The sequence below is a fragment of the Pelobates fuscus genome, chromosome 13 (assembly GCF_036172605.1).
Source record: "Pelobates fuscus isolate aPelFus1 chromosome 13, aPelFus1.pri, whole genome shotgun sequence".
In the NCBI taxonomy this organism is placed as follows: Eukaryota; Metazoa; Chordata; class Amphibia; order Anura; family Pelobatidae; genus Pelobates; species Pelobates fuscus.
The window spans coordinates 78,874,646-78,899,244 of NC_086329.1; the positions used below are offsets into that span (position 1 = coordinate 78,874,646).

Genomic DNA, 24,599 nt, shown 5'->3' on the forward strand with positions numbered 1-24,599 from the left:
ATTGGCGTTTTGTTATCTTGAGGGGCTGCAGTTCACCCAGGCGACATCCGGCTTCTGAACCTGAGTTTCAGGATGCATGAAGTGTGAACAGACAGTGGCGCACCGCTGGTTGGTTAGGTCAATAAGTCCCCATTCATTATAAAGGTGGTGACCGGAGTGTTCCTTTAACTGAATGATCTCTTACTGTATATGAATTCCATGTACTGCTGTGCCTACTCAATTACTGACTCACCATAGTTATTTTGATAAATATTCAGGAAAGAATAGATCACTGTCCATGACTACCTCTTTCTGGTTTTCTATGTGAATTTAAAAGTCCCAAAAAATGAAAACAGAAATAACTTGGAGTACTTTTGGAATTCATTAATTGTGGCCTAAATTTTGAAATTCACGTTAAAATACTTGGTAATTCTCACTGTAGTATATAACACTGTCTGTATGGGTGATTTCTACTTTCAATCCACTGTTCTCACGGAGTAGTGACAGCTGAGCCATAGGGAATACTGAAGTTGCCCGGTTCAATCATGGCATCCAGGCGCTTGCCTACATCAATACAGGCCGGAAGAGAAGGGAGATATGGGTAGAAAGCGGGTCACGTGACAGGCGGCCAAATCACCTGACTGCCACTCGGTCACATGATCACACGGCTTGCTTCCTGATTGGTTGTCCAAACGCCGGTACGCTGGTGACGTTTTCGTCAGGGGGCGGGGTCCACGACCCGAGATAAACATGGAGTCTATATTTCATGAGAAAGTAAGTTGGGCACCGGGTGTTGGTCTGACATGGTTCTGGAGGGCAGATATGGCGGGAGATACCCGGCAGCCATCACACGGGGGGGCAGCAGCCATGATGATCAGTCAGTGTGTGTGTGAGACCCCCAGGAGCTGAGATCACTGGACATCCGGGGCTTTGGGGGCTGTATCCAGGGGATTAACCCTTTCAGGGTGGAGGTGGTGCACAGACAGGACCATGCTCTCATATCCTGTGGTGCAGGGCCATAGCAAGGCTCAGGGAGCTCACAGGAACCCCAGCTGGGACCAGCCTGGGCTAAGCAGCAATCTGCCTGGGTACCCAGACTGTAATTACTGACTGGCAACTTGGGGGACCCCTGCTTCCTTCTAACATCTGTTAAAGTGGGAGAACAGGGGGCAACATGTGCACAATGGATGGGTAACCGGGTAACAATATTGTAAAGCGCCCCAGAATAAGCTGGCGCTCTATAAATAGCAATAATATTAATAATAAAACAGGTAGACACCCTCTGGATTAGTCCCTGCAAGACATAATATTGTAAAACAGTGCGGAATAACTTGGAGCAATATAAATTCCAATAAAAATATATGAGAAAAAAACAATTATGGTTTCCATCTTCACAAAAAGGATAGAATGACAGCGAGCACCAGAGCAGTATGTGTTCTTGTGGATACGTTGCAAGTAGATTAGTCCAAGTAATTCGCTCAATTTCCAGTCTATTGTACAAAACATGATTCTTGTGTGATTTTTTTTTTCATGTCTATGTCTAATACGTCCGCAAGGAATCTTCACATTTTCTCTCAAATTATACACAATTTAAATGTCGTTGCTATTGCTGTGAAAGATAAGTGCCTTTTACATGAAAAAATGTGAGAAATCTGTGAAAGTTTTTGAGCATTTTCAGTTGTTTTAGCACACAATGTCCACGACTTTTGCATTAGAGATGCCTGGATTTTGCTCACTTTGGAACATTATCACACAGAGCAGTTTCAACATACTGTATTAATGTGGGCATGGAGCTCATCCTTTGTCATCTGTGATGTGGAAACTACAGAACAGGGTCATATTTGTTTTGCAGGTATTGCTTACCATGGAATAAATGGTTAAAAATGCTATTATTATTTTTTTTAACAAAAGCACTCGCTCAACTTTTATGTGGTGATTTTACTATAAGTTGTAATTCTGGTTGAAAATTTGCAGAGTTGGTGTTGTAAAGCTTTGTTATGATGTACAACAATTTTACATTCCTTTTTCCCTAATTATGGTTTCATTGATAAAATATGTGAACTGGCAACTTTTATTCTAAATTGGATGAGAGCTATAAATATGTTGATATGCATTATAACTACAGACGCAAATAGGTACCAAATGAGTGCATTCTTCTGATGAAATCGGTCAATGTGATAAATGCCATATTCCAATAAGTGATAAATGTTTTCAGCTTTTAGAGCCAGGGAGATGTAAAATTAAATTTAAATATTGCACGTGATCACTTGGCAAGTAGTTTGACTTTTACACTGATCAACTTCTTTATGTTTAGACTTAATTTATATGAAAGGGCTGCAAAAATCTCCAATGCAATTGTTTTAACCTGCGTTTTGAAACTCAACTCTGAAAATATGCCAGATCACCTTTTGCTTACATGTTTAGAAGTGACCAGTTAATGGGTGTTCATTAGTATCATAAAGGGAGCAAACTCGTTGCACAAGCACCTGTTATGGATATGCAAGAAACATCTCTTATGGCAAGTTAATTTTTCACTTCTTGTGAAGTGTGGTTAAAGAATTGTCTTAGACCATCTACAGACCACAATCCTACGCCATTAACAATCTATAAAAAGAATAGCTATCATTGTAATTGTTGAAAGTTTTTTGTCTGCAAAATACGGACTTGTCATGTTTTTCTGTGTTTGTAATGCAGCAAGAAGGATCTTTGTGTGCTCAGCACTGTCTCAATAACTTATTGCAAGGGGAATATTTCAGCCCGGTGGAGTTATCTTCTATAGCAATGCAGTTGGATGAACAAGAGAGGATGAGGATGGCCGAAGGAGGCTTAGCCAGTGAAGAGTACAGGATATTCATGCAAGTAAGATATTGCTTAATGAGAAACCTATATAAGATGTTTGTTAATTGTGTTTTACAAAGTCTCATTCAGTTTAAAATGTTAAATGCACACTGTGCTAACAAAAGTAATTGCAAACAGGTGACTTAGGCTCTTTTGCATACATGTCCTAATTCATTTAAATAGTGGTCTAAATCTTACTTGAATTGCCTTGAAAATTATTCCTTTTTACTCTGTTAATTTTACTTTATTTTAGGGATGTATGTACTAACTGAAAATAACTTTTCTTGGGTAGAATGATGCATAGAATATGTCTTATGCCCTTTAATTTAAAGCCATGTTATTTTTATTAGGCAATAAAGGATGGTGTTAACATTTGCGTTATCATATTCCTATCTACTGTTAATAAACAGGTGAGCTGTATTGCTGATATCTAGTGCGTAATAAGGGGTGATTGATAACAGCAGTATCCTTGATTTGTAAATAAGTGAGTTAGAGCAGATCCCCTGGACGGGTAGGGGTAGAGCAGGGGTAGGCAACCTTCCGCACTCCAGATGTTGTAGACTATATCTCGCCTGATGCTTTGCCAGCATTATTGCTATAAGAGCATTATGGGAGATTTAGTCCACCACAACTGGAGTGCTGAAGGTTTCCTACCCCTGAGCTAAAGTATAGCTCAACAGGATTTCTTAAAGGGGTTGAACTATATATCTGACAACCATGGTTGATAAAGTGCTGGAGCACAGACAACTAGCGTTGGTGAAGAGCTGCAGCACAGATCTACAGGTGAGGTAAAGATATGAGCTAGAGCACCGATCTCCAGGATTGGTACAGTGTTTGAACACAGATCTCCAGGATTGGTACAGTGTTTGAACACAGATCTCCAGCATTGTCACCGTGCTAGAACACAGATCTCCAGCATTGTCACCGTGCTAGAACACAGATCTCCAGCATTGTCACCGTGCTAGAACACAGATCTCCAGCATTGTCACCGTGCTAGAACACAGATCTCCAGCATTGGCACTGTGCTAGAACACAGATCTCCAGGATTGGCTCCGTGCTAGAACACAGGTCTCCAGGATTGGCACCGTGCTAGAGCACAGGTCTCCAGGATTGGTACAGTGCTAGAGCACAGGTCTCAAGGATTGATACAGTGCTAGAACACAGATCTCCAGGATTGATACAGTGCTAGAGCACAGCTCTCCAGGATTGGTACAGTGCTAGAGCACAGCTCTCCAGGATTGGTACAGTGCTAGAGAACAGCTCTCCAGGATTGGTACAGTGCTAGAGAACAGCTCTCCAGGATTGGTACAGTGCTAGAGCACAGCTCTCCAGGATTGGTACAGTGCTAGAGCACAGCTCTCCAGGATTGGTACAGTGCTAGAGCACAGCTCTCCAGGATTGGTACAGTGCTAGAGCACAGCTCTCCAGGATTGGTACAGTGCTAGAGCACAGCTCTCCAGGATTGGTACAGTGCTAGAGCACAGCTCTCCAGGATTGGTACAGTGCTAGAGCACAGCTCTCCAGGATTGGTACAGTGCTAGAGCACAGCTCTCCAGGATTGGTACAGTGCTAGAGCACAGCTCTCCAGGATTGGTACAGTGCTAGAGCACAGCTCTCCAGGATTGGTACAGTGCTAGAGCACAGCTCTCCAGGATTGGTACAGTGCTAGAGCACAGCTCTCCAGGATTGGTACAGTGCTAGAGCACAGCTCTCCAGGATTGGTACAGTGCTAGAGCACAGCTCTCCAGGATTGGTACAGTGCTAGAGCACAGCTCTCCAGGATTGGTACAGTGCTAGAGCACAGCTCTCCAGGATTGGTACAGTGCTAGAGCACAGCTCTCCAGGATTGGTACAGTGCTAGAGCACAGCTCTCCAGGATTGGTACAGTGCTAGAGCACAGCTCTCCAGGATTGGTACAGTGCTAGAGCACAGCTCTCCAGGATTGGTACAGTGCTAGAGCACAGCTCTCCAGGATTGGTACAGTGCTAGAGCACAGCTCTCCAGGATTGGTACAGTGCTAGAGCACAGCTCTCCAGGATTGGTACAGTGCTAGAGCACAGCTCTCCAGGATTGGTACAGTGCTAGAGCACAGCTCTCCAGGATTGGTACAGTGCTAGAGCACAGCTCTCCAGGATTGGTACAGTGCTAGAGCACAGCTCTCCAGGATTGGTACAGTGCTAGAGCACAGCTCTCCAGGATTGGTACAGTGCTAGAGCACAGCTCTCCAGGATTGGTACAGTGCTAGAGCACAGCTCTCCAGGATTGGTACAGTGCTAGAGCACAGCTCTCCAGGATTGGTACAGTGCTAGAGCACAGCTCTCCAGGATTGGTACAGTGCTAGAGCACAGCTCTCCAGGATTGGTACAGTGCTAGAGCACAGCTCTCCAGGACTGGTACAGTGCTAGAGCACAGCTCTCCAGGACTGCTACAGTGCTAGAGCACAGATCTCCAGGACTGGTACAGTGCTAGAGCACAGATCTCCAGGACTGGTACAGTGCTAGAGCACAGATCTCCAGGATTGATACAGTGCTAGAGCACAGCTCTCCAGGTTTGATACAGTGCTAGAACACAGCTCTCCAGGATTGGTACAGTGCTAGAGCACAGCTCTCCAGGTTTGATACAGTGCTAGAACACAGCTCTCCAGGATTGGTACAGTGCTAGAGCACAGCTCTCCAGGACTGGTACAGTGTTAGAGCACAGCTCTCCAGGATTGGTACAGTGCTAGAGCACAGCTCTCCAGGATTGGTACAGTGCTAGAGCACAGCTCTCCAGGATTGGTACAGTGCTAGAGCACAGCTCTCCAGGATTGGTACAGTGCTAGAGCACAGGCTTCCATGATTGCTACAGTGCCAGAGCACAGGCTTCCATGATTGCTACAGTGCCAGAGCACAGGTCTCCAGGATTGCTACAGTGCTAGAGCACAGGCTTCCATGATTTCTACAGTGCTAGAGCACAGGCTTCCATGATTTCTACAGTGCTAGAGCACAGGCTTCCATGATTTCTACAGTGCTAGAGCACAGGCTTCCATGATTGCTACAGTGCTAGAGCACAGGCTTCCAGGATTGCTACAGTGCCAGAGCACAGGTCTCCAGGATTGCTACAGTGCTAGAGCACAGGCTTCCATGATTGCTACAGTGCTAGAGCACAGATCTCCAGGATTGATACAGTGCTAGAGCACAGCTCTCCAGGATTGATACAGTGCTAGAGCACAGCTCTCCAGGATTGGTACAGTGTTAGAGCACAGCTCTCCAGGACTGGTACAGTGTTAGAGCACAGCTCTCCAGGACTGGTACAGTGTTAGAGCACAGCTCTCCAGGATTGGTACAGTGCTAGAGCACAGGCTTCCATGATTGCTACAGTGCTAGAGCACAGGCTTCCATGATTGCTACAGTGCTAGAGCACAGGCTTCCATGATTGCTACAGTGCTAGATCACAGGCTTCCATGATTGCTACAGTGCTAGAGCACAGGTCTCCAGGATTGCTACAGTGCTAGAGCACAGGTCTCCAGGATTGCTACAGTGCTAGAGCACAGCTCTCCAGGATTGGTACAGTGCTAGAGCACAGCTCTCCAGGATTGGTACAGTGCTAGAGCACAGCTCTCCAGGACTGGTACAGTGCTAGAGCACAGGTCTCCAGGATTGCTACAGTGCTAGAGCACAGGTCTCCAGGATTGCTACAGTGCTAGAGCACAGGTCTCCAGGATTGCTACAGTGCTAGAGCACAGGTCTCCAGGATTGCTACAGTGCTAGAGCACAGGTCTCCAGGATTGCTACAGTGCTGGAGCACAGGTCTCCAGGATTGCTACAGTGCTGGAGCACAGGTCTCCAGGATTGCTACAGTGCTGGAGCACAGGTCTCCAGGATTGCTACAGTGCTGGAGCACAGGTCTCCAGGATTGCTACAGTGCTGGAGCACAGGTCTCCAGGATTGCTACAGTGCTGGAGCACAGGTCTCCAGGATTGCTACAGTGCTAGAGCACAGGTCTCCAGGATTGCTACAGTGCTAGAGCACAGGTCTCCAGGATTGCTACAGTGCTAGAGCACAGGTCTCCAGGATTGCTACAGTGCTAGAGCACAGGTCTCCAGGATTGCTACAGTGCTAGAGCACAGGTCTCCAGGATTGCTACAGTGCTAGAGCACAGCTCTCCAGGATTGCTACAGTGCTAGAGCACAGCTCTCCAGGATTGCTACAGTGCTAGAGCACAGCTCTCCAGGATTGCTACAGTGCTAGAGCACAGATATTGAGGGATTGTAATGAAGTGATCTTAAACACTGATCTGCAGAACTTTTTAAAGGGGTATAAGTACATATCCTTAGAGTTTAAATATGTGTGAGCTAGAATTTTGTCTATTGCATGTATTTCTTAGTGGGTGGTGAATATATCTTCTACTACCGCTATATATAAGAATATGTTGCTAATTGTTTTCTGGGTTTTTGTTTTTTGCTCTCTTTACAGCAACCCTCTGGAAACATGGACGACAGTGGGTTCTTTTCCATCCAGGTGAGTTATGATTCACTTAATAAAACCTTGCCTTTTAGTTCTGTCTTCCGAAGCTCTGCAGGCAAGTTGGCCACTAATTATAAATGATAACGCCGTGCATTACCACGGCATTGATCTTTTCATTGGTTTGTTATTTCTACACAGGTTATAAGCGATGCCTTAAGAGTGTGGGGGTTAGAACTAATTCTATTCAACAGTCCAGAGTATCAGATGCTTGGAATCGATCCCATGTAAGATCTTTTTCAGAATACTTCAATTTGTGCTAATACCCTTTTATATATTTGAATAAAAGAAACTGTTGTGAGATATTTAATAATTGTTTATATTCACCTTTTAGTGTCTCATCCACCAGGAGATCTCATCACTGTTGTCTCTTGTGCAAGCATGAGAGTCAGTCTGTGCTGTATACTGAGAGACTGCAGGATCCCCTATAGAACTGCTTTTATTTTGAGAGCAAATGCTTTTTCCAAAAATTGTCACTGACAATGGTGGACGTCAGACGTTTAGTGTTTTGTCCGCATTAGCGTGGCTCATACCATAAATTTGTTCCTACTTTGCCTTATATCTTTTTAACTGAATTTCAATGAAATTCCAAAGCCGTCAACATGAGTATTTCAAAACCTTTTATCTTTATGAAATACCATAGAAATAGTAAAGGGGAAGTGTCTCTATTTACACAATAGCTCTAAAACAGGTCCATTTAAAAAATTTTTTTAAAGCATAACCAAATTTTGAAAGAAAAATAGAAACCAGGACCGTGTGACTGGGAAAGCTGTTTAATCTTTGGCTTAGTACTCTAAAGGCAGTTTTTAAAAAAAAAATATATATTTAGATTGCATCCCTCACCTGCAAGGTGGGGTGTCAGGTTTATGCAGATTTCTTAATGTTTAATATCAATGTGAATCACTCTGCTCACTTTATTAAAGGGATACACATCACTTTGAGACAGCTGTCTCATTCAAAATCCTTAGCTTTGAATGAGATTGTTGCCTCACTCTTTAGGCTGAAAAAGAAGGTAAATATTTTTTTTTTTTTCATATTTACCTGCTTCTTTTTTCTTATGCATTCCAAACCCACACCTGGGTGGACACTTATCTATCCAATCAGTGTCCTATCCCTAGGAATGCTGGAAAAGTGCACTAAGAATGCCTGACAGATTTATGCATGTGTTGTTGGAAGATACTGTCACCTTGCAACCTTCAGACAGGAGGAGAAAATGGGGAAGTGTGATCAGTGTCATCATACAGATCAGGCTCCAGTGTTGGGTTTCTATTTGCTGCTGCTGCAGTGATACCCTTTTACTGTCATTAATGGGCTGTAGCTAACTGAAAGGCATGTCCAAATATCTAATCTGACCAAATTTTATAGTAAGTTTATAAACGTGTATTACATACTTTTCAAGTTTTTCTTCTTTTATGCTGTATATTGGTGCATATATGATTTTAGTTAATAAATAATTGACAAGAGATGCATGTCCCTTTAAATGTGAATTGCAAAACTTAGGTCAGAATAGTTTATTTAGGGAAAAAAATAAATGAGAGAATTTGATAAACACTTTTTTTTTTTTATACATTTATTTATTTTATTTTTAGTGTGCAGATGGGTAAATGACAGTAACAAACGTCACAACAGCGTACATGTAGGCATGCAGGGGAGACAGACTTTTTTAATACACTTATATATGTGATGAAGGCTAAACTTGATGGACGCAAGTCTCTTTTCAGCTATGTAACTATATACACTTTTTTTTTTATTAGTTCTTTACTCATTAAAGCAACACTTTCAAATTAAGGCTTGTATTGAGGGATGAGAGGTGATCATAAACCTAAATGAATTCTCATGTAAGTTATGGACACACGGGTCCATCAGCTACTAAAGTATTGATACATGTCCAAAAGGAAATCGTTCTGGAGATTGATAAACGTGCTATTCCCATTCATCACGAAGGCAATTCAGATGACCAGTGAGGTCATTGTAAGAAACTTCCTGTACAGGTTATTCTTATTGAAAGCAGAATATGGGAACACTCCAGTGCTAAATCAAGACTTTCACCTTTTGATTTCCAATTGAATATCAAACCTGCACTTGTGTTAGAATCAGTGCTCATGGGTGATTATTCTTTTTCTTTTAGCAGTTTGAAGGTTTACGTTATTGTTCTGTTGAATGTTATGTCAGCCAACCAGCTTATCGACTGGCTCTTGAGTGCATGTGCTTAAAGCACCAAATGGTTCACTATGGAAACTAATGACTTAGAGCTGTAAAGAAAACTCTCACACAGCTGCCAATGTGCCAACTGTGTATGTAAACACATAGCCTTAGTTAAGCCCATACATAGATATGCTGAAATCCTATGCCAATTTATGCATTCAGTAGGAGCATTCTGTTGCTATGGTGACTGCTCCACATTTTGAACTTTGCCAAGAATTGCTTTGAATGTCTGCCCTTTCAACCGATGTAATATTCCAATGGATGTTTTCATTGTAATTAACATGATGCAAGGCACAATGGCCCTAACTGAACTGCAATTAAAAAAAAAACACAGATGGGTGCGCTTGTCAGTGGCTCTCAATACAATAGATGAGTTATGATCACAGAGGGAGGCAATGTGGTTAATGAGCACCTAGACTTACCTTCATTTAAAGCTATTGTCATAGAATTTAAATTTTCTTTTTTTCTTTTCTTGCAATGCATTTTTTTTTTAATTATGTGTGTGCATTTTTTATGTATTATTAAGGAAAGTGCTTGCAGAGGGAGTGGTTCCACAAAATGTGATTCATATAAAACATTGGTATACGTTGGTGAAATGGTAGTTAAATCAATAAGAGACGTATAAGGAATTACAATACTTCAACAATGCTAATATAACTCTTATAATCTTTATGGCACTATAAGACTTAATGACCAAACTTCTGGAATAAAAGGGAATCATGACATGTCACACATGTCATGTTTCCTTAAGGGGTTAAACCTAAAACAAGTGGTGGCAGATAAAACAAGTCTAGTTTTCTGTCCGCAACTGTACAGCAACAGGACACCATGGATCCCAGGATATGTCGCTGCTGTATGAAGGTCTCTAAAGACCATTGGTATGGGCAGTCCTATGGAGGGCTCTGCAGCCTGGGAGTATCTTTGTTTTCCATTGCACCAGACCTTGGTCGCCGGGGATCCCCGGATTCCAGCACTCTGTTGTGTTGGGAGAGTGCAGCCAGAGAAGGCAGCTGAAGTTTCTGCAGCAAGTCTGCTGAGTCATCAGAGGCTTACAGGACAAGGACCTCACCCCCCTGTGGCACTACTAGGGTTCCCGAGACTCCCCATCAGTACCTGATGCTGTGTTCTCTCAGGAGTTTGGTGATGGGCAGGAACCTGCGACTAGCCAGCAGGACTGAGAATGGTAAGTCCGCGTAGACTGTCATTCTGCGGGTGTCTACTTGTACACTGTGTCAATTCATGAAACAGGCTATAATGGCCGATTTCACTGCTGTGTCCCGCGATGTCTCTGGGTGCGTCCGTTGGCTGCCACAAAGTGCGTTGAGTCTCCTTTCTCTCTGACCCCCATTGCTCGTGTCACCTTGTGCGCGAAGTCCAGTAGGGCTTCTGAGCTCTCTGTTTCTGGTGCTCCCCGGATCCGGATATCTTTACGGCGGTGTCTTGCCTCCAGCGATGCCACTGTATGAAAGAGGCTTTGGACCGGTTGTGTGAGGGCTTCCACTTGGGAGTGTGTGTCAGCTGCCAATGTGCACCCTCCCCCACCCTCTGGGTCCCACTCCCGCTGTGCTCTAAGGGGAGGGGAGTCCCTCGGCGCTGGGGAGTCTCCTCCCTCTTCCGACATCATCCGCTGAATGCACATGCATGACAAGAGCTGCGCGCACATTCAGTCAGTCCATAGGAAAGCATTTCTCAATGCTTTCCTATGGACGTCCAGCGTCTTCTCACTGTGATTGTCACTTTGAGAAGCCCGGAAGCGCCTCTAGCGGCTGTCAATGAGACAGCCACTAGAGGCTGGATTAACTCTAATGTAAACATAGCAGTTTCTCTGAAACTGCTATGTTTACAGCTGCAGGGTTAACCCTAGATTGACCTGGCACTCAGACAACTTCATTAAGCTGAAATGGTCTGGGTGCCTATAGTGGTCCTTTAAGCAGTAAACTTCTCCTCTTGTGTCTTTTATCTTATTAAATTTGAATTGGTAAACCCTCCTCCTCTCCGCAGATAACTTAGGTTTGTTTGTCTGGTTTTGAGTGAGGTTTTGTTTTTTGTGATGTCTTATTCTGTGTATTATTTTTAACATTAATCAAAATGATTTCATAAGATACATTTTTGCAGGTTTAAGGTTTGTTGGATGCCATCAAGTGTGTGTGTAATTGAAAATTAATCAAAATATATATATTTAGAAAACAAATAAAACATTGTATGTGTGCCTAACATTTAGTAAAGTAACCATATGTAGCTGACTCACTGTGTTTTTGCAATGTAATAACTTATTCTTGCTGTATTTATCATTATTCATTGCCCTATTGTGAATAGATTAGCTTGATTTATCATTGCAGAAAACTACTGATTTTAAATTCAAATAGGTTTATTCACTGCACCATACATTTGGTTAGCCTGACATATTCATAGTTATTTGATTTAGTGGTCAATCTACAAGCCTGATCATTTGGAGGATTTTTTTCTTCCTGTCATATGCCTATATGAACCAGCTGCAAATCACTAGCAAGCGAATACGCCCCAAAACCAACATTTAAATGTAGATTACAGTACTGTTTAACTTTCGCAAAATGCAATATGCCTCCCATTTTTCCTATAACACTGAACCACACAACATTTGTCTTGCAAGTAAGCTCAATAACAGCCCTTAGTACGTAGTTCTCCCTGTAGGCAAGTCCCCATTGGGGATGCTGGGACTGTATGTCGCACAGCTAATCCAAAGATATAATCACTTGTGTATAAGTGAATGGAATATATTATGCGATACATGAACGTGTAATATAATGTTTGTGATTACAGAAATGAAAGAGCCTTTATTTGTAATTATAAGGAACACTGGTTTACAGTCCGGAAATTAGGAAAACAGGTAAGATTCTGTTTTATTCCTCCGATTCTAATGCTGTGATCTTCAATGCTTGATAGTTATTAAAATAGCAGATTGTAGCCGCTGCCTTTATTTCAGAGATCTGCCATCAGGGCTTCTTGTGTTAGAGATACCTGAATATCCTACTGAAGTGGGACATAGTCCTAAAACATCTAGAGAGCTGCCACCACTGTGCTGCTTGGATACCTGCAGACACACGTCTTTCTTTTCATGATGAAAGAACATCATGTCATAACTTCCCGTGTCTGCCTTCTGAGATCTGTCCCTTTTCCATGCTTTAGAGAACTAAAGGGCAGACAAACTGAAATGCATTTATTTTCTTTAAAAAAAAAAAAAAAAACACAAAGTGTGGGTGGGTGGACTCTGGTAGCATTGAAGAACTGTTAAGTATTCTAGTGTTTCATTGCTTACTGACCTGGTCGTGATAATGTGATGTTTGTGCAGCGCTTGTTGTCATATAGAGTTATTCAGTAGTGAGAATTCAAAGTGAATTCTAAATTTATGGTCGAAATAGCTGAGCTGTAAAAATTCTAAGTCAGCTATGCTTCCATTTTGGCTAATGTGACTTTAACGGGACACTCCAGATCCCCAAAGCACCTGAACTTGCTGAAATACTTTACGTGCAGATATTAATAGACATTGACTTTTTTTTATTATTATTATTATAAATTACATCGAAACATAGAATGTGACGGCAAATAAGAACCATTCGGCCCATCTAGTCTGCCCAATTTTCTAAATACTTTTATTAGTCCCTGGCCTTATCTTATAGCTAGGATAGCCTTATGCCTATTCCACACATTTTTAAACTCCTTTACTGTGTTAACCTCTACCACTTCAGCTGGAAGGCTATTCCATGCATCCACTACCCTCTCAGTAAAGTAATACTTCCTGATATTATTTTTAAACCTTTGCCCCTCTAATTTAAGACTATTACCTCTTGTTGTAGTCGTTTTTCTAATTTTAAATATAGTCTCGTCTTTCCTCCGAGCTATACATGTTAAGATCCTTTAACCTTTCCTTGTAAGTTTCATCCTTCAATCCATGAACCAGTTTAGTAGCCCTTCTCTGAACTCTCTCCAAAGTATCAATAAAAAAAATGAACTTTGTTACACCCCCTGGTTTTAAAGCAGACAACAGGTCATTGAGCTGCATTGGGAAGTCTGTGATTGGACAGCCACAGAAAGTCTGGGCTGCGTTAGAAGGGGAGGGCTTGCAAAGACAGCAGACGACATCTGTAGGTTTTGCAAGCATTTTTTTTTTAAATATACCCCAATTAAAAAATGCAATATTAAATACATGCAAGCATTCATTGGGGGTATATCTACTGAACTGAGGTTTTTTTATTTTGTATTTGGGTGGTGGAGTGTCCCTTTAAATTTGAAATTCACTTTAAATTCTCACTTTAGTGAATAACCCTGATAGAGTTATCTTTGCTTCCTATTTATGGCAAATCTAGGAAACTATATGATAAATCTATTATCTACTACTATTAAAACTGAACACATGTGGAAGTAAGCCCAGACATTTACATGGCAACAACTGACTGTGTAATCACAAGTGATACTATATGATAAAATGTTTAATCAATTAAGGTTTTCTTCCCTTTGTTCCAGTGGTTTAATTTAAATTCTCTGTTGACGGATCCGGAGTTAATATCAGACACTTACCTTGCACTATTTCTAGCCCAGTTGCAACAAGAAGGTAAGTGTTTGTATCATTCATACATAAAATATATATATATATAGCCACAGCAAATAACAAACCATGGGGGATGGAGTAATGCAGAAAACCTTCATCGTAAATCATTTTTCTAGAGCTCATATTGCCAAACCATAAATCATAACATGAGACCTGATCTAGCTTGCTTTTACAAAAAAACTCTACTAATTACAATTGAACGTTTCTTTCATTTGCATCTGTCATCTAAAGTCCCCTCGTGCCTTGTAGACATTGAGAAAAAACTGCAGATACCATAACTACTAATATCATTTCTATAGGTTATTGTGCAAGAAAATCCCTGTTTCTCTTTCTCTCTTCTTTGTTCTATTGTCCATACAGTTTTACTATATGTCCTCACGCCTCTGCTTTATGTCGTGCATGGTTTTCCCTCAGACTGGTATCTTGTTCAGTGTTTGAAACCCATACACTTCCCAAGATTGTAGTGGATTTTGTAAGAGCCTTACAGCAGACATGCACAACAGTTAGTAGTTTTATTCATGAATTAAACATGAATGAATTAATATAAGGTAGTCTTGTGCTTATTGACTTTTTTTTTTTTTTTTTTCAACTTGTAGTTTCAAAATGAGCAGAGGGTACAGAAAAGAAGAGGGTGGGGAAGGGAAGGTAATAGGTACAGTCCTACAATTGTGATAATTACAATAACCATTATGGAGGATGGTATTACATAGCGATCAATCTGCTGTACAATGTAGGGTCGGCATCTCTGTCTTCCTGAACCCTTTGTGGAGACAGAGACCCTATGTATTCACAGCATTTGGTCAATCAATTGCTTTTTTTTTTTTTTTTTAAATGTTTTTTTCCATCGCCCCCCAATTACGCAAAACACATTTATTTACAACGTTCTTGACTACTCTTAAGAGTAATTTCATTCATGTTTTTCATGAATGAAATAACCTCCAATCGTGTGTGCATTTCTCTGTATAGCTTCCAATACAAAGCTGGAAGCTTTAATATAAACAGCGCTCTGAGTGAAAACCACAGGAGGTAGAGGAATCCCAGCCTTTTCCTCGTCTTTGCAGACATCCTTGTAGATGTTGAGCGATTGTTACCTGTTTTGTCTTTATTTATGAATCTTCCAATTTTCCTTAAACCGTTCTTTATTACACTGCATGTTGCAGGCTATTCCATATTTGTAGTTAAGGGCGACCTCCCGGAATGTGAAGCAGATCAGCTTCTCCAAATGGTTCTGGTACAGCAATTTCAGCGACCAAGACTCATAGGAGAGGATGCAGCAGCAAGAGACAGAAGGTACGGCTAGCACTCATTCTGTGTATCGACACTTAACCATGATGGAAATCTGAATGCATTCGTTAGAAATACAGATCACTCCTGCCAACTGCCCCAGATTCTCCAAGAAGAGTCCCTAGCATTAACATCTCCAGGATCTTTTGCTCACCCATGTGTCTAATGTGCCTTTTGATTTCATGATTTTCTGTAAGCATGTCAAAAGATTTGTATATTGTTCTCTGATCCACAGGGTGCAAATGCAGGAGCAGGCCATAGAGGGAGAACCCTTATACGAAGCACCTGTCATGATGGATGAGGATGAGGAAAACCTGCAGAAAGCGCTAGCTCTCAGTCGGCAGCAGATTGATATGGAAGATGAAGAAGCAGATTTGCGCAGAGCCATTCAGTTAAGCATGCAAGGTGCTGATTAATGATAAATATTATTAAGGGGCTTATTCATTGAACACTGAATTGGAGTGAATTGCAAACCAGTTGCGCAATCGAGGCTAAAATAGCTGATTTGGAAAAACTCTGCTACAGTCACAGCTTTATTATTTGAGCCCAAAGTTTGCAATTCAGTTTAAACACTGACATGGAATTCATTCAAGTGAATAAACACCCCATAGAGTTAAAGTAATTGTAATGTAATGTGCCTGACGCCCATCCGACATGCTGTTGGTATGATCATACGCTACGGTAATTCACTAAACTCTGAATTGTTGCAAATTAAATCCAAGTGGCAAAACTGCACCAATAATAGATGATCTAAGAAATATTCTCCAACTCACAAGTTTCGCATTGGGCTATAAAGGTGCCCTATAGCGTTTGTTAATACAAACACTATAGTTTCCTAGTCCCTATTTAGATTCAGGGCCCCAACGTTTAAGCTTAAAAAAAAATAAATATCAATGGTTTTTACTTCTCGTTTTTCCAGTTTTGAGACTCACTTGGTGAGAAAAGCATTGGAGACCACAGGTGCATGCGCAGCAAATGCCGCACGCAAAACCAATCAAATGCTTCTCATAGGAAAATATTAAATCCCATGTTTCCCTAGGTAATCAGCCGTCACATGTCCAAGTGAAACTCGGTCATATTAGCGGAAGCCCCTCTTAGTGGCTGTCAGCAAGACAACCTCTAGACTTGTAGTTAGCCATGCTATTATAAAGTAGTTAGCTGCATCTACTAATTAGCAATGCTTTAGATTGCCAGGTTAACACTAAAGGGTCATTGCACCCAGACCACATCATTTGGTTTAGAATTAAACCCTGTATGAGCAGCCATAGATTATTCATCAGAACATTATTTTTCATTGGTTGTAACCATGTCAAAGCTATTGAGACTACAGTGTCTTAGACAATCCAAGAACAGCTTGCCAATTGCAATATGACTCTATATACCACCAACACAGACATTTTTAGTAATCTTGAATACACCCATAGCGTACCTTTATATCTATCTATCTCTAGAGGATTCCATAATTTTATTGATTCTAGCAGTACGCTTAGGAATATGTGTTGATTCTACTGTTAGATTTTGGAATAACATCCCTTTTGGCTCATCGATGCGTGTTCTCACATTTTGAATTCTGTATGATCAACAATTGTAGGACAAGGCTGTAAATCTGAACAATAAACACAATCATTACATTGGACCACGGTGATTGCTCACTTTTAGAACATGCCCCCAGAATTGCTTTTTATACAGAACATCTAGCAAGCTTGCTGAAGTGCTTTAGATGGGAAGAGTGTGTCCTTTTATTCTTTTCTTCATAGTCCAAAAAGTGCAGATTTCATCCTTGCGACACCCCTTCCGAGCCCCCAGCTGTCAGTCAGGCAACCGGTTCTGTTACTAAATGGTGGTTTAGCTAAGTAGATCTACACTGATGAGGCAGCAATTGCCCAGAGCACCTGCCTTGCAAAGACTTCTCATTGAACTGCATTGGGAAGTCTTTGATTGGACAGCACAGAATGTGTGGGCGGGGTTAGAAGAGGAGGAGCATGCAAAGATTTCAGACAGGTTCTGCAGTTTTTGCAAGTGGTTTTTAGATATCCCCCTAATGAAAAAAATACATATTTAAATGCATGATTATTTTCGTTTGGGGTATATCTACTAAACAGTGATTATAATTGTATATTTGTGTCTCCTATTTGGGCAATGGAGTGTCCTTTTTAATGTTATTTTATACGGTTTACTTTGATTTTTAATGAAGTCATCGTGTTGGTCCTCAGGTGGCAATCGAAGCGAGTTTACAGATTCTCTGTCACCAAACATTCCTCAATCGTCCGAGACCAGTGACTCTCTCTCGTCAGAAGAGCTGCGACGAAGGAGACAGATGTACTTTGAGAAGTAATTCCCTCCCATTTTTATTTTCACCCTATGGAAACCACAAACAATAAAGCAGTCTGAGCTTCGGGTTTTGGCAGTGAACCAAGGAAGTTATTAAATCTCTCCCTTGCCAGGATTATTCCCTAAGAATTGCCAATTGAATTACTGGTTTTAGGCCAAAATATCCATATTGGGGAAAAATTATTAAACTGCACAATATTTGGCTTAAAATTTGCAGAGCCCTTGTCAATACTTTGCAAGTTTTGGGAATAACTCCGCATTCTCTGAACGACTAAGAACGTGGTCCTATGAGCCAATGGCAAAGGCAAATAAATCAAACACCTGGAGGCTAACGTTTTGGCTCCAAGTTTTATTCCCCCTGATAATGAGAGTGGCATAAATTCATATAATCTTGGCTTATTTTGTAATGGAAGTGATGTTTTCTTATGGGGCTGCTTTGGCTGTGTGCTAATTGGATTTATTTGCATTGAAGATTATGCATCACATTCACAGTTTTTTCTTTAAGGCAGCAGCAGCAGTTAAAGACGGACACACCGACCTCGGCTGCAACTGAAGACACTACTAAAACACTAACAAACGACACAGGTATCTGTTCGTGTTTCACGGTTAGCAATACTCTTTGAATGCACATAACCCAGATCTACAACATTCCAGCCTTCCGTTGATTGAAGCACATCTTATCCTGCACCTGCCATGCAAATATAACATGGTAGCATCTTATAATTATTTCAGGCTTTATCCTGTATTTATTTATGCAAATGCATAATTTAAATTCATTTCCACATTAGAATTTTCATTCTGTTGGCACAGTTTACATGCAAGGTATCCGTTTCCTCTGAAATTAAAGAAATACGTAATGGTTAAGTCCAGGAGTACACTGGTAGCCCTGCCCCATCCACCCTTATCCTCTTCCATGTTGCAGTGTGCTATAGTGATGATGGTGTTACTTTAAAAGTAAGGTTTATGGTGTTTTATTCTGAGTGTAAGTTGTGCATTAGTAAATGTATTCATCCACTGCGTATGTTTTGTTTTGTTTTTTTAATGCTACCATGCTCTGTAATTAGTTACATTTAAAGCAGATCTATGATGTTAAAGGTGTTGCTATTATAAAATTGATGATGCTGTTACATGTGTTAATGCATTTTTTTTTTTTTTAATTGTTTACTTTTTGTACAGCTCCGATTGATTTTGAATAATACATCTACACTCTGACTTCCCAAATTGTAAAGGGCATAGATGGGTAACTGCCAGCTAATTAACCTACTTTTCCCATGATCCTTTGGGAAAGCCCACAGTGGGCTTGGAACATTTCTCTGTATGTACTGTAAATTGATTCAAGCTGAGATTTATTTTTCCATTAACTGCAAAATGTGTGAAAGTTTAAACCGTTACTATAACAGTTTTTTTCAGTATATTTACTATAACATTTTTCCGTCTTACCCTTGCCCACCCCCTTTTTTATGTTAAAAGCATTTAAATTATACAAAACTTACCTCGGCAAGGTTCTTTGTGCTCTTTATCCATGCCCTCTCTGTCGTCACGCTGTGTCCAATCAAATGTTTCTCATAGGGAAGCTTTTGATTGGACAATTTTACTAGGCTTGGAAAGCATACATGCACTCTGAGTCACGAAGAGGAGGGAGGGCTTTAAATATATTTAAAAACAAAACGCAAAATACTGAAAATGTGGGGAGGGAGGGGACATTTAAACTTCCCCTTGCAGGTGATCTTCCAGTGAAGCCCATGACCGTTGTAGCCAGCGTGCAGTTTGTGTTGACTATAGACTTAATTTTTGCAAAGAACTTCTAAAAGCAGAATTGGCCATGGACGTTGGAGTAACCCTTTAAATTTGATGACTAATGTTCATCACTTTTTATTCTTCTTCATATATACAGCTAAATATGCAACCTGACCAGTGGTGTATTTTGCATCTGTGCTGCCTTAGGCGTGACTGAACTCGGGCACCCCCTAATTTTAATTTGCCCTGCCCCTTCCTGTCAAGACCACACCTCTTCCGGTTAAAGACTAACACGGTTTGACTGACAGATACACAGACACACACACTCACTGACAGAAACGCACACACTCACTAACATACACACATAATCACTCACAGACATACGCTCACACAGACACACACACACACACTCTCACTCACCCACAGACACGCTGACCGCTATACAGACACACATTCACTCACAGACACACGGTCACTGACTGACTGACAGACACACTAACAGATATACACACACTTGCAGACAGACACACATGCGCACACACACACACATTCACTGACCGACACACACACACATTTCCCCCCAACAATCACAGATTACTGTTATTTATTTTAATTTAAATCCACCCAGCCTCCCTACCTTTGGGAGAGCTGGGTGGATATTTTTCACCTGTGGACCAGTGGGGCTGATGGGCAGGCGGGCAGGCAGGCATGCAGGAGGCCAGTTCTGTCCCAGGTGGTTGGGCGCGCAAAGCAGGCAGTGAGGGTGCTGAGCTCTTCACACTCAGCTCCCTCGCGCGCCGCAGAGTAATGCCGGGAGCCAGAGTGACGTCTTATTCCAAAGGTGTTGGGCTCTTGGGCCCCCTTAAAACAAGGCATTTGTCTGGGCATTTGGGGGCGGCGCCCCCTGGAAAGTGCCGCCCAAGGCAAGTGCCGCCCAAGGCAAATGCCTTGTTAGCCTCGCGGAAGATACAGCGCTGAACCTGACACAACTGAGTCTTGAGAAAAGTAGGTTAATTAGTTTGAATCGTGTGTTCAGAGGGCAGTTGTGATGTAGGTTTAATTATACAAAATACAGCATGTAACAAACAAATTCATGTATGAATATTAATTTTGCAGTTAAAGTTTATAACCATATGCTGGCTCAAAAAAATTTTGCCCTGGTTATTACTTAATTTTAGTTTGAACTGAGACAATAGGTCCAATAGGGGCAGTGTTAAATTACTGTGTGATTGTTATTCAATGAAGTCAGAATTGCAGGGAATGCAAAGGGGATTTTACATTTATGGCCGAACTATTCGAACTGGAAGCCTAACTGATTTGTAGAATGTTTTTTTTTTTTTTTTTTAGTTTTACTTTTTTTTTGTCTTTAAATTTAAAATTCACTTTAAATTCCTGACAATTCTCACGTAGCATCTTGTCTGTAATACCTGCTTCCTTGACTTCCCACCAGATGCATCTATGAATGAAGACGTGCTGAAGGCTGCTATGAATATGTCTCTGGATAAAGTTGGAACCAACTCGAAACCTGCAGAGGAGAAATGACATAATCCCTTTAGCCTGTGCACATGCTGTCCCTGTGTGACCCATCTCCTCTGTCACACAGGTAGTGAGGATGTACATATTGAGTCCACGTTCTGAATAACGTTTGCTTGGGATATTTCCTGATGCTTTTATGAATGTCGTTTCTTTTTTTTTTTTTATTCTTCATATATAGATAGGTTTGTTTCCAGAATGGCCTTTGGACCTGCATTTTCTTTTTCCGTTCCCATTTTGTACCTGCTATACACAGATCTATCCATAACACAACTCTGCTTAATAAAACTTGCTGTAAGGATAATGTCAACGTGACCAAATTAACCATAACCATTTCTGCAGCGGCATGCCAAGCAATAGTCCCGATCACACATACATACTAACCTACCCTTTTTCAGTTTAACCTTTTTGTTTTCGGAGGGTCAGTGGTCCATTTCTCCGTAACATGTTTTGTCCCTCCTGATTTTTGTTGCTTTTAACGCGGTTTACAAACTACGGCTGTTCTCATGTTTTTTTTATGTCAACACTGTATTCAAATGGATTTATAATTACAGTACAGTATTTCTCGTGATCCGGTGATGAGAAGAGAAGTTAAATCCTCTTTTATAGTTGTGGTCCAGCAGGGGTGACAGTGCTTTCTCTCTTGTTTATAAAATGGTTTCCATACGAAAAAAAGATTTTTGTTGTTATGACTACATTTTACAGCTTGACTCTAGCACCATCCATTGGCTATAATTGATACTATGTGATGGAGTAGATAGTTCCCTCCACTCCCCTTTGAAGACGATGTAAATATGTCTGTTTTGTGATTATTTCAGACTTAGAAGGGAGTGATGATCATATAGTTTCAAAATAAAGAATTACATTTTTTTTTTTTAAAGTGCATGCAGCAGTTAACATGAATAGTTGTCCGTGTGAGGCATCAATATTAAATTGTTATAACACAAAGGGGACATTACGTTATGCCAGACTATCTGCACTAGTTTTTAATATGTCAGGCTGTCATTACCCTAAGCAAGCCAGAGGCGGACAGAAGAGATTTAGTGGGTCAGGTGGTTTAGTGGTACTCCGTTAACCCTAGGGTGGAGGAAAAATATGCGAGAAGTTGTGCTTCACGGGTGAGCAGGTGGCTGTCGCATAATAATGTGGAATCATACATGCCCATAGTTATTTTAGTTTTGCAAGAACTGCATTACATATAAGCACATTTTTGTACAGTGCTTTTTACAGTCCCCCATAAAGCATGCTTGGTCAGGAAGTAGATCCCAACGATTGCAGAACTGCAACACCCATGATGTTTTGCTATCCTTAGTTACTAAAGCACCACGAGCATTGTAGTTTTAATTAATCTCCATTTCTGTGCTCACAAACCTCAAAGGACCACTATACTGCCCGGAAAACACACTTGTTTTCCTGGCACTATAGGGTCTTTAGGTCCCCCCCACCCTCAGGGTCCCACTCCCACTGGGCTGAAGGGGGAGGAAGGGGTTAACCACTTACCTTTCTCCAGCGCCGGGCTCCCTTGGCGCTGGGGAACTCTCCTCCCTCTTCCGACGTCAGCGATGAATGCACATGCGGGCAAGAGCCCTGCGCACATTCAATCAGTCCATAGGAAAGCATTACTCAATGTTTTCCTATGGATGTCAGCGTCTTCTCACTGTGATTTTCACAGTGAGAAGAGCGGATGCGCCTCTAGCGGCTGTCAATGAGACAGCCACTAGAGGCTGGATTAACTCTAAGGTAAACATAGCAGTTTCTCTGAAACTGATATGTTTACAGCTGCAGGGTTAACCTTAGATGGACCTGGCACTCAGACCACTTCATTGAGCTGAAGTGGTGTGGGTGCATATAGTGGTCCTTCAAGTCCAGTGCAGGTTTGGATCCAAGTCCTTTTGTATAGGATTTGATAAAGTCCATATGTAAAGCAGGAAAGGCAGTTACTTGGGCTTTTTTTTATGATATAAAAACATTCCTTAACCATAATTTAAAATAACACATTGCGTCCTAAACACAGGCACATTGATAACTCCTTATGGATCACAATCTGGTTCTTAAAGACCCAATGCTAGTATGGAATGTCCTGCCTATTGTTCATTCGCAGCTCTCTACAGCCTGCAATCATTAAAGGACCATTATAGTGCCAGGAAAACAAACTCGTTTTCCTGGCACTATAGTGTTAATAGGTCGCCCCCCTGCCAGGCTCTAGGGGGAGGAAGGGGTTAAAGGCTTAATTTCTCCAGCGCCGGGCTGGGGACTCTGCTCCTCCCTCCGACCTCATCGGCTGAATGCGCATGCGCGGCGAGACCCGCGCATTCAGTCAGTCTATAGGAAAGCATTCTCAATGCTCTCCTATGGATGCTGGCATATTCTCACTGTGATTTTCACAGTGGGAAGCGCCTCTAAAGGCTGTCAATGAGAGAGTCACTAGAGGCTGGATTAACCCAAATATAAACATAGCAGTTTCCTTGAAACTGCTATATTTACAGCTGAATTGTTAACCCTAGATGGACCTGGCACCCAGACCACTTCATTAAGCTGAAGTGGTCTGGGTACCTATAGTGGTCCTTTAACCCCTTAAGGACACATGACATGTGTGACATGTCGTGATTACCTTTTATTCCAGAAGTTTGGTCCTTAAGGGGTTAAGTGAGTGTCCAGAAGCAGACTATTAGCTTCCATGATGGATCAAAGGCCACAGATTAATTTGGAAAAGACTTCAGAGTCTGTTTCTTGCTTGTTTGACTTCACGTTATGTTAGAACTGTATGAACGTACATGTAAAGAGTGTGTATGTATGTATGTACATGGAATAATAGATTGGGGGAACAGGTCAGCCTTTTAATTTATCTTTTACTTTGTTTTAAACCAATGTTGTCGAACGTTAAACTGAGGATGGCTGTTTGGACACAAAATCCTGGAGCAACCCCCATTAAATCTATGATGTCCTACAGTAGACCATCATGCTTTTTTTTTTTTTTTTTTTTTAATTCTTTATTTTGGGTGTGCACGGAATAAACAAATATCCGGTATGCGCCACAACAGCGGCATCCGGTAGAATAAGTAAACAGTGGTGTTACATGTCATGGCATTCGTTACATAGGCACATTTTTGTAATATTAATACAATCTCTGGTACAGTAGTTTAGGTTCACGTGTAGTTTGAAACATTGTTAGCATAATGCACATGTCATGGAGAAATAGGTAGAGGAGAGACAAAGGAGGAAAGCATGGCTTGTGCAGAGAGTGTACATGTAAGATTATTCTAATAGTTGACTTGGTGATGAAATGGTCGCTTAACCCCTTAAGGACACATGACATGTGTGACATGTCATGATTCCCTTTTATTCCAGAAGTTTGGTCCTTAAGGGGTTAAACTGATTAGTGAGCTACACGTGAGCTGCAAGTACAGGCTCAATTAGGCAACATGAAAAACATGCATTGTTTGACTGAGTATAACATGTTATAAAGCAATCTATAAACCAGGTCTAAGTTATGCATATATGAAAGACTAAGGTTGCACAATTAGCCTAGATGCTTCCTAAGGCTGTTAGTAAGTAAGTTTAACTGTATGCTGTGCTACAGAACTCAAGATTTAGACATGCTAGTG

The 24,599-nt window shown here is 41.4% G+C and overlaps 1 protein-coding gene across 1 annotated transcript; it reads left to right on the top strand.

Moving 5' to 3' along the window:
- The first annotated feature begins 674 nt into the window (after nt 1-674).
- Nucleotides 675-23,511, top strand: ATXN3 (ataxin 3). Its single transcript, XM_063439235.1, has 11 exons — nt 675-753; nt 2,674-2,838; nt 7,272-7,316; nt 7,461-7,546; nt 12,324-12,390; nt 14,025-14,112; nt 15,270-15,399; nt 15,629-15,798; nt 17,607-17,724; nt 18,230-18,309; nt 20,912-23,511. The coding sequence occupies exons 1-11, from the start codon at nt 730-732 to the stop codon at nt 21,001-21,003; spliced, it is 1,065 nt and encodes a 354-aa protein (XP_063295305.1). The 5' UTR covers nt 675-729; the 3' UTR covers nt 21,004-23,511.
- The last annotated feature ends 1,088 nt before the right edge of the window (nt 23,512-24,599 follow it).